The following is an 11,318-nucleotide window of genomic DNA, read 5'->3' as shown; positions in this document are numbered from 1 at the left end:
AATAGAATGGGAGATAGGACAGCTCCTTGCAGTACTCCACAGGTTACATGTACCTCTTGGCTGTGTCTGATCCTATACGTGTGATGTGCTTTCTGTTTTTCGTGTATGCTTTAAACCACTGGAGTAGACGACCTCCAATTTCGATATGGGTAAGTTTCGTTAACAAGGTTTTATGTGTTAGTGTGTCAAATGCTTTTGTTAGGTCAATGAATACCACTAATGTTATTCTGTTTTTATCCAATGCAGCGTTTATTAGATCTGTGAAATCTTCCAGGAGTGTTGCTGTTCCTTTATTTTTTTTGAAAGCCATATTGTGTTTTGGGTATGATTTGAAATTTTTCAACGTATGTGGAGAGTTTCTGATGTACAATGCGCTCCATGATTTGGTTGATTACAGGCAGCGTGGCGATAGGTCTGTAATTACTTATTATGTTTCTTTTTCCCTGTTTGTGTATGGGTGTGATTAGTGCAGTCTTCAGTGTTTCAGGTATGTGTCCCGTTTCGAAGATTTCATTTAACAGTTTTTGTATAACTGGAAGTAGGTCGGTTGAGTGTTTCTTGATGTCTTTTGGTCTGATTCTGTCTATCCCCGGTCCTTTGTTAGGATTTATTTGTTGAATTGCCAGTGATAGTTCTTCTTTTGTTACTGTGGGGAACCACATCGACTGGGTTGCTCGTGGACCTAGTGGAGAATGTTCGTATGTGTGAGGAAAGGTTGTTTCTTGTAGCTTTTGGACAGAGTTCACGAAGTGCTGATTAAAGTTGTTTGCCAACTGTTTGAGGGATTTGGGGTCGCAAGCAAAGCTGTGTTTTATTGTTTCTGTGGCCGTGGTTCTGTGTATATTGTCCAGCATTTCATTAATCAGGTGCCAGGTTTCCTTTATGTCATTCTGTGCTGTTGTTAATTTGTTGCTGTAATAGTTTCTTTTTGCCGTTCGAATCTGGGTTGTTAGGAGATTCCGTTTTCTTTTGTATTCAGCTTTTAAAGCGATATTGTTCGGTGACTTCTTAAGTTGTTTCCATAGGGCATCTTTTCTTTGTATGTCTGTTAGTATGTTGTCTAAATAATAATAATAATAATAATAATAATAATAATAATAATAATAATAATAATAATAATAATAATAATAATAAAGTTACTGAGTCTTTGACGCAAGCAAGTAGGCGTTATTCCCACATCTTAGAAGAATCGATTGTAGAACCGAAGCTATTTTCATACAGGAGTAAGAAAGTTTCCGATGAGAGATAGCAGCAGTTGTTAGTTGTCTAGTGTACCCCCCCCCCCCCCCAATCCCTGTAAAATCATTGATACTATGTGCTCAGATGTCGGTGATTGCTAAGAATAGAGAACAACCGTCCCAATATCCACTCCTAAAGTTAATGGCTAAAAGGGTTTTGCCTACCTCCTTTGGATTGACTCTGTGTTGAAGATGAAATTGCAGGTGGACTTGCTAGATATTGAAGACATATCCATACAGGTGTTGGAGTAATTGGGATATTTTCAATAGACGTTTCAACAGTTGGATTCGAAACTTGTGAAGCATTATCTATCTAGTTATGCAACTCTTAGCTAAACCCATGGCATGGAATAGAATTCTCCGTATATCTTCATTGTTCTTTAATTCTTTTTAAAATTTCTGACTGTATCACACTGACGATGATCCATGATACGTGAATCAAAATATCTGTAATTAACCCATCTTAATTATGTATTTTCCACTGTTTGTACGTGTTACTAATGAGGAATGTATAATGCACAGTCATCTCTTAATAAAAGAGATGACTAACAAAATACATAACACTCCCTGTATAACAGGAGTACCACAAATTCGCTGTTATTTTTAAAAAAACCGCCATACTTTGCTGACATTTTTTAATATACAATCGTCCTTCATTGATTTCATTTCTAAAACACGTCTTTTTCACTATCTTAGAAAAGAAAGAAAAAGGACCACAAAAAAGTGCATCATGATGACGTCATCAACAAAACATCACTTCGTTCATCTTCAAACATTTCCTTAATTGCAGTTGCAGTTCGTTTATTTCAGCTTTTATTCATAATCGAGTCAATTTCTTTTCTAGTTTTCACTATTCAAATTATTTCCCAAGCAATTGTTTAATTTCAGATTGATCTTTTCTTCGAAGATGATTTAATTTTACTGTAGTAAATTAGAAAGGATTCAAATTAAAGCAAAGAAATCAAATTTGAAATACTCACAAAATTTTGAATAAATATTTTTATTAAATATGAATTTAGTAATGAGCAAAAACTAAACAAAAAAATACATGTGATATAAGTTGTATACATGAAACTTCTATTAAGGGGTATTGTGACTTCATAATTAAAAGGTCAGTTTATTCAAATAGACAATGATTAACAGATAAAATTAAATCCCCAGTCATCATTCCGATCCTCAAATTAAACAAAAAGTCTCGTGAGTTGTTTAGATAAATTTAGACTACTACTCACTTCTCCAAACAAGTTTCATTACTAAATGTGGATCCAGAGACCACTAGAGGGCTCTCGCATTTTCTAGAAAGCTCTTGCGTTGTTAACGAACGTCACGATAACTTTTACATGCACCAATCACAAGTCCGCAAACAGTTGTTTCCATAGCAACGACTATGGCTCATTCGGGAACTTTGGAGAACGCCGAGACTTGATTATATATAGCATACAGCAGCCATCAGCTAATAGTTTACCTCGCAGAGTGGGAGCGTGCTTATAACTTCACAGTTCAACTTTTGTTCTTTGAGACGTCCTACAGCAATAAGCGTATCGGTGAACAATTCTTTTTCTCGTGTGCAGCATAGTGAATGACAAATATGCCCAAGTTAGCAGCACCTGCAATCGGAATCGACTTGGGAACGACTTATTCCTGCGTGGGAGTGTTCCAACACGGGAAGGTCGAGATCATCGCTAACGACCAAGGCAACAGGACGACTCCGAGCTACGTCGCCTTCACAGACACCGAACGGCTCATCGGTGATCCCGCAAAAGCGCAGGTTGCCCTTAACCCTGAAAACAGTGTTTTCGACGCAAAACGGCTCATCGGCAGGAAGTACGACGACCCTAAAATACAGCAGGACCTCAAATATTGGCCCTTCAAGGTGGTTAATGAAGGAGGCAAACCCAGGATTAAAGTGACCTACAAGGGGGAGGACAAACTATTCAATCCCGAGGAGATCAGTGCCATGGTGCTCACAAAGATGAAAGAAACAGCGGAAGCCTATCTGGGGTTAGAGGTGAGGGATGCTGTCATCACAGTTCCCGCTTACTTCAACGATTCCCAGAGGCAGGCAACAAAGGATGCCGGCAAGATAGCAGGACTGAACGTGTTGAGGATCATCAACGAACCGACCGCTGCTGCCCTCGCTTACGGATTAGACAAAAATCTGCACGGAGAGAAAAACGTGTTGATCTTTGACCTTGGCGGTGGCACGTTCGACGTCTCCATTCTTACGATAGATGAAGGTTCTATGTTCGAAGTGCGCGCCACTGCTGGTGACACCCACCTCGGGGGCGAAGACTTCGACAGCAGAATGGTGACACACTTCGTAGAAGAGTTCAAGAGGAAGCACAAAAAAGATCTCCGTAACAGTCCACGTGCCCTGCGTCGGCTCAGAACGGCGTGCGAACGGGCAAAGAGAACCCTGTCGAGCAGCACGGAGGCGGGAATCGAGATTGATGCTCTCTACGAAGGAATTGACTTCTACGCTAAAATCACGAGGGCAAGGTTCGAGGAGTTGTGCATCGACTTATTCCGGAGTACTCTCGAACCAGTGGAGAAGGCGCTCAGCGATACGAAGATGGACAAGTCGAAGATCCACGATGTGGTGCTGGTGGGTGGTTCCACTCGCATCCCCAAGATTCAGAAACTGCTCAAGGACTTCTTCAACGGGAAGGAACTGTGCATGTCCATCAACCCAGACGAGGCCGTGGCCTACGGAGCAGCCGTTCAAGCCGCAATCCTAACGGGCGACACTAGTGACGTCATCAAGGATGTGCTGCTGGTGGATGTTGCTCCGCTGTCGTTGGGCATCGAGACTGCCGGAGGAGTGATGTCGAAGATCGTGGAAAGGAACTCTCGGATCCCCTGCAAGACCTCCAATACGTTCACCACCTACGCCGACAATCAACCCGGAGTGGCCATCCAGGTGTTCGAAGGCGAGCGCGCGATGACTAAGGACAATCACTTGTTGGGAAGGTTCGATCTGTCGGGAATTCCTCCCGTCCCTCGTGGCGTTCCTCATATCGAAGTTACTTTTGACATCGACGCCAACGGAATCCTGCACGTGTCTGCGAAGGATCGGAGTACAGGAAAGTCGGAGAGCATCCGCATCACGAACGACAAAGGTCGGCTGTCGAAAGAGGAGATCGACCGCATGCTTGCCGATGCCGAGAAATATCACGAGGAGGACGAGCAGCAGCGCGAGCGAATTGCAGTCCGAAATAACTTGGAGAGTTACGTGTACGGCGTGAAGCAGGCAGTGCAGGATGCGGGTAACAGACTGTCGGCAGACGACAAGGCCAAGGTGACGAAGAAATGCGAGGACGTAGTGAGTTGGATGGACAACAACAGTCTGGCGGAGAAAGAGGAGTTCGAATACAAACTGAAGGAGGTGCAGGCGGAGTGTTCGCCTGTGATGAAGAAACTTCATCAAGGTGGTTCCGGTGTTGGTGGACCAGGAAATGGACCCACCGTGGAGGAAGTGGACTAAAATGTCAGAATTGAATTTCATTATTGAGTTGTTTTTGTTATTCTCGTTACTGGATTCTATTAATTGTAAATAGCAGTCGTGTAAATAAGCTGTATTTGTTAGAGTGGAAAAAATAAACCAATTTTAATTGAGTTATGCGTTTTTCATGCATATTTTTATTTCGCGTGTGTTGTTATTGAGTTAGCCTACCGCTTTTGCATTGAAGTATAATATGACTGTTATATAATTTTAAGGAAATGGTATTAAATTTTTTTAAAATTATTCTGAGATGATAATAGATTTCGGAATGAGATGCGACAGCTGTATTAAAAGAACTTTGTTTTCTTTTAAGATTTTCCTTTCAGTTGATTTTGTTTTGAACAATACACTAGACATCGTCAGTGCCAAACAAACTAAACACAAGAAGCAGTAGATTAAAACTACGTTTATTTTAATCTTTTAAAATAAAATGGTGGGATTTTATTTTAAAAGATTAAAAAAATATATTTTATGATGGGATTCGCTTCCAACAGTGTCCACAATCACTTTTGAAAAGGGCACAGTATTTTTTTAATGCTCAATTACATATATACGAGAAGAAAACCTTCGATTTTCAGTACATTCTACTCATATAAACCATCATAAAAAAAAAGGAAAATGCAAACCTGGTTTACATTTTCTTCTTTTGCATTTTTATCGTGGAGTTTTATCAAGTACATTTAATCGATTGCATATTGCAGTGTATGTCAAATACATTTTACAAAACTATAGAAAAGGCAGTTCTTCTTGATGACTAGCGTTCTGAGAGGTGTAGAGATAATTTCTTGAAAAAAAAGCGCTGTTTTTAAAGAAATTATATTAAGGAGGATATAAAGGTAACTTCGCTAAGTTAGGATGATACAAGCTTTTATTTCTTACCCCAATGATTGAAATCAATCTTCACACACAAATGAAATTTACAGTACTTTGAAGGAACTTGTTTGTCAAATTCACATTCTGTATTTTACATACAAGAAAATGTTACACCGAAGCCTGTTTTCGTACCATAATATTGAACAACCCAATGGAAGAAACACTTCATTAAAAAATTAAGATAGAAAAGTGAAATAAAAAGACCGATCTTTTGATTTCGTTTTTGGTAACTTTTTTCTTTCATTTCTGTTTCTTTTTCGTTCTGTTACCATATATCGAAGGGGGTGCTTATATATCGAAAGGCATTTTCTTTTTCTCCCTTGAATTCCAAACATATTTGATCTATTTCTATCATTAGCAAACAATAATACCTTCTCGCTTGTAAGTATTGTGAGTTAATGCGTCATAGAGAACTAGCAAATACACCCTCTGTCCAAAAAGAAACCGAACTTTTCATAAATAGAAGAAACTAGTGGCGCCACCTGTTGTATCTTTTTGTTGTCGAAAGCGGCAACCTTCATTAGTGTTGTGTCAATGTCTGTTTATGACTTTTGTTTCATTAGAAGGCGAGTTATAGTGCCATGAGTGATAGTATGTTTTGACGAACGGTCGGAAAATGAGTTTCAAACAGAGAGCTGCGATTGACTTTTATGTTAAACTTGGTAAAAGTTTTACCGAAACGCATCAAATGCTTCAGAAAGCATGCGGTGATGAATGCTTATCCCGTACTCAAGTATACGAGTGGTTGAAGCGATTTCAAAGTGGTCGTGAGATGCTTGAGGACGAGGAAAAGCCGGGCCGTCCAAAAACTGGACTGTGCGAAGTTAACGTCCAAAAAGTGCGTGATTTCATCAAAGAAAACCAGAAATCGTCCTTGAGATTGATTGGGGATGAATTGGGGATTCCAAAATCAACTGTGTACAGCATTTTGACGGAGAGTTTGGGCCTTCGTAAATTGAATTAGCGATTTGTTCCCTCAAGTTGACCGACGACCAAAAAATGTATCGAACTGAACACTGCAAGGACCTCATTAACCACGCTACTGGTTAAGACGTCTAAAGACGTCTAGGTTATCATGGATGCGAAGTGCATTTAAAATTGTAATACCATTGATGTTACGTTGAAATACAGGGTGTTCGGGATAAATTTGACATATTTATAATTAATTATATTTTTCCGTAAGTTACATGTATTAACACACACTTCTCTTCATTTAAAAGTTTGGACCCTTCTTCATTCATATACAAGATGTCAGAAAGGATGGATAGCTGGAACCCACCTGAATCATGGAAGAGAATAACTTGTATCATGATGATTCGTGCCCGCCATCAAAATAAGGATATTACGACTGCTGCCCAATGCTCCCTGAATACAGTAAAAACAATCAGGCATGAACTAGAGACTTGCAATGGTGACTACGAGGATGTAGCAAGAAGAAAGATCCCTAGCAGACGATCTGATTGCGTTCGTACAGCAGAATTCCTCGCAAATCTGCAGGAACAGGTGTTGAAGAACCCTGGCATTGGAATTCGGGCTTTGTTCGTGGAGTTGCTAACTGTAGTCAAGCCCTGGATAACAAGGGTAGCCAATGGTAGGCCGTATGTATGGCAGCAGGATTCGGCCCCTTGCCACACCTCTGGGAAAAGTCAAAAATGGTTGTCTGAAAATTTCTACGACTTCACCAGTCCAAATGTTTGGCCTCCAAACTCCCCAGACCTTAACCCCATGGATTATTTTGTATGGGGCGCAGTTGAAAAAGACACCAATCGCACTTCCAGTAATACAAAAGCCCAGTTAATGGATAAAATTAAAACAGTTTTTGCGGCCCTTCCCAGGGAGACTGTAGCATCAGCTTGTTCGAGGTTCCGAAGCAGAATTGAAGCTGTGATCGATGCTAATGGTGGTTATTTTGAGTAAATCTTGTTGATAGTATTGTAATTAACTCTGCCTGTAATGTTTTTTTGTCAATTCATTAAATTTAATAGATACAAAGAAGATTTTCTTTTTCCTTACGAAACTGTCAAATTTATCTCGAACACCCTGTATATGATGGATACGAAGCGTATGAGGACGTATTTGATTCATAATGTCCGGTTAGGTAGTTCAAATTGCTCGTAAGGACTCAAACTTCCCGCCCGAAACAAAGCGCCAGAGTGCTGAGTGGAGACCACCCGAAGAGGGGCATCCGAAAAAAAAGTCTCTCGGAGAAGTCAAAAGTAAACACAATGCTGATTCGTTTCTACTATTCCAAGGGCATTATCCATAAAGAATTCGTTCCGCCTGGCCAAACGGTCAATGGCGAGTTTCATCTTGAAGTTTTGAAGCGATTGATAGCGAGAATTCGTCGCGTACGGCATGAATATCGTAATGCAGACAACGGGTCACTTTTGCACGATAATGCACCATCTCATCGTTCGAACATTGTGAGACTTTTTGAGCAAAAACCAAGTTTGTGTGTTGGATCACCTGTCGTATTCACCTGACTTAGCACCCTATGATTTCTTTCTCTTCCCCCGACTTCATTTGCCGATGAAAGGAAAGTGATACGACACCACTGAAAACGTTCATGCGGTAGTATCGACGATCCTCAACAGTATCCCAAAAACCGATATAAAAAACTCATTTAAGGAATTAATTGACCTTGCAAAACGCTATATCGAAGCTGAGGGAGAGTATATTGATTGAAATAAACGATTTGAATAATTATAATTGGCCTGTGTTTTATTTTCTATCAACAGTTCGGTTTCTTTTTAGACACAGGGTTATAATTTGTTTTATATTATCCCATGGTATTATTACACCAGGTATTACATCATGGTATTAGTAATCATGTATTTTATAGAGCACCTTTTCTGGGTTGTTATGAAGTTCACATTTAGAAATATTCATACAGTTTAGTAAATGCATTGCTGATGCTTCCTCGATATTACAGATTTTGCAGATGGGGAAGACTTTTATGCCATTGCTCAATTTGATTGGTCGTGTGGCCAGTCTTGACGCAAGAGATCATGGTAGTGACACAACGATTAAACTTGGAGTTGATGGTAGCGCTAGGTTTTTCTGCTGAATACCAATGGTGAGGCATGTCCTGGAGAATCATTCTTTTTATGTTTTCTTTTTGAGTAGTTGTAACAAGATCAAAATCTGTGGTATCACTTGATGTTGCAGCCATTTTTGCTACTTCATCTGCAGTTTCGTTTCCCTTTAGGCCCACATGGGATGGGATCCATTGGAAAATTATTTTGGAATCCTTATGTACTTTGTTTATGTTTTTTGCTACGTCTCTAAGTATTTCTTGATGGCTAGTGTAGCAGTTCTTAATAGCTTGAAGGGCTGCTAAGGAATCTGTGAAAAATAAATTCCTTTGGGGGTTTGTTTATCCAAATGTTGCAGTGCTGTGTTAATGGCTATTAATTCTACATTGTATGAGTTGCATCCTATACTGTTGGTTGTTTTTATTTCTATATTTTGAGAGCCATAGATGAGTATGCCACTCCTAGAATTGCCATTTGAATTTGTGGAGCCATCTGTGTAGATTTTTATTGAGGCAGGTCCATAATCCGTTATTTTTGAAAGAACTAATGATATCAAGATTTCAGGGTTTTCTAGTCTTTTTTTTCTCATATTTCCCTATTTCAAAGTTAATAACTATATTTTTCCTCTTTTGATTTGGAGGAAATGCTGGGCAGTTGGCTATATTATTTAGACAATCCAAGGAAATTTTATTTTCCATGATTTCATGCTTTCTTGATATTTTCTTTATTCTGTTTGTTGGTTGCCACTTTTTAAAAAGTTCACTTGTTCTATGATGTGCAAGATTGGCTCTTTTTTCTACAAATATAGTAAGATTTTCTTGCCACCTAATTTTTAAAGGAACAAGGTTGGATTCGAATTCTGCCATTTTTCCAGGAGTTGTATTCCTTAGTCCACATATGAATCTAGCTGCATTTTTCTGAATTTTTATAAACTTATCTAAACTGGTTTGTGAAGTTTGCATCCAGATGGGCAAAGCATATTCCATTATGGGACAGATAATAGAGGTGTATGTGACTTTTAAGGTTTTAGCATCTGCACCCCACTCTTTACCTGAGATACTTTGCATGATATTTAGTCTTCTTTTTGCTCTGACTCCAACATTCTGTCTCCACTTTCTGAGGTGGTTATTAATGGTTAATACACAAATTCTGATTTAGTAGGGTTAATTTTGATTTTTTGGTTTTCACAGTATGTAGCTAAACTTTCAATGGCTTTGTTTAAGTGACCTTCTGCTGTTTCGAAGTTGTTGGGAGCTGAGAATAGGACTAAATCATTAACAAACATAGCTATCTTTGTTGCTTTAATTACATTTTTATCTAAGTTGTTTAAGTAGATGGAAAAAAGGAGTAGGCTCAAAATGCTGCCTTAAGGGAGTCCCTGTCTTATTTCACTTTCTTGGAAAAGATATTATTTATTCTAACCGGAATTGTTCTATTTCTTAGAAAGTCATAAATCCAGTTTAGAACTTTCCCTTGCTTTAAGATTGGTATGATTGTGGCTCTCTTCCAGTCTTTTGGAGCTTTTCCTTATTTTAGGCTATAGTTGTATAGGCGAAGTAGCCAATCTAGGGCTACGGAAGGAAGATGCTTGATTATAATTCCTTGTATGTTATCTGGTCCACATGATTGTGGACCAGATAACATACAAGGAATTCTTGTCTCTAAGACATCTCTCAATTCAGAGATTGTAAATGTAAATGGATTGAAAATTGTTTTTATATTTAGGGGAATTTGCAGCGTTTTTCTACTGTCGAGCCTGTTTTGATATTTGATGGTCTTTTTTAGTGTTCATCTCTTGTTTGCTTATATTTTGAAAATGAAAGGCCAAGGTATTTGCAATCTCCCTGTCTCCAATTGTGATATTTTCATCTGGATCTTTTAGCGTGTTAGTTATTTTACTGGCAAGTTCCTCGTGAACCTTTGTGTAGTTTGAAATAACCTTCCTCCCGTAGCCCTTTGGGATACTTTTCTTTGCTACATTTAGGGTAATATTTTTCCAAGTTATGTAGTCTTTGTCTAAGTCATCATAGTATGTGCGATCTTTCAGCATTTTGCTTACTTCATCCTTGTATTTCTCTCAGTTTGCCTTCTGGAAGTTCGAATGTTATTTTATTCTGGGTGGGTGTAGTCATTTTTGGGTTCAGATTGATTAATAATGGGGTATGGTCGCTTCCTACTGGTTCCAAAACAGACCAAGTAGCTTTGTCGTGAAGATCTGGAGACACCGCAGTAATATCTGGGCATCTTTTGTACCATAAGAATGAGACAGATAAGTGGGTTCTCCACTGTTGAGAGTTATTAGTCCTGTTTCATCTAAGAAATGACTCAGGTTTTCTCCTCTTGGGTTTATTTCCTCAGAACCCCATAACAGGTCTTTGCTATTCATGCCGCCTAAGATAATGAAGTTTTCTTCAATGAGATGGGATAGGCTGGAAAGATTTGGTCCAGGTTTATTAGAAGGATGATAACAATTGAAAATGCTTAATGGTTTTTACTTGGTTCCAGTATTTGGATTCCTTGTATTTCAGTTCCTTCTGCTACTATATCTAGTTCAACAAGTTTATATGACAAGTTTCGGATTAGTGTCAGAAGCCCTCCTCCATTTTGATCACTTAGGTTAGTATGATATCATAGTTTGTAATGCTTAGTCTGCTGGATTGTCGAAGGTTG

The 11,318-nt window shown here is 39.0% G+C and overlaps 1 protein-coding gene across 1 annotated transcript; it reads left to right on the top strand.

The window, feature by feature from the left end:
• Positions 1 to 2,745: 2,745 nt before the first annotated feature.
• Positions 2,746 to 4,805, top strand: LOC150094244 (heat shock protein 68-like). Its single transcript, XM_090412365.1, has one exon. The coding sequence runs from the start codon at positions 2,818 to 2,820 to the stop codon at positions 4,720 to 4,722; it is 1,905 nt and encodes a 634-aa protein (XP_090268491.1). The 5' UTR covers positions 2,746 to 2,817; the 3' UTR covers positions 4,723 to 4,805.
• Positions 4,806 to 11,318: the final 6,513 nt, after the last annotated feature.

The sequence above is a fragment of the Typopeltis vanoorti genome, chromosome 22 (assembly GCF_054136105.1).
Source record: "Typopeltis vanoorti isolate ZY-2024b chromosome 22, IOZ_Tvanoo_1.0, whole genome shotgun sequence".
Lineage (NCBI taxonomy): Eukaryota > Metazoa > Arthropoda > Arachnida > Uropygi > Thelyphonidae > Typopeltis > Typopeltis vanoorti.
This window is presented reverse-complemented; position numbering and strand designations above follow the sequence as displayed.

Excerpts from the sequence above, each read along its gene's own strand:
- LOC150094244 (XM_090412365.1), top strand. The coding sequence starts at position 2,818 with ATGACAAATATGCCCAAGTTAGCAGCACCTGCAATCGGAATCGACTTG.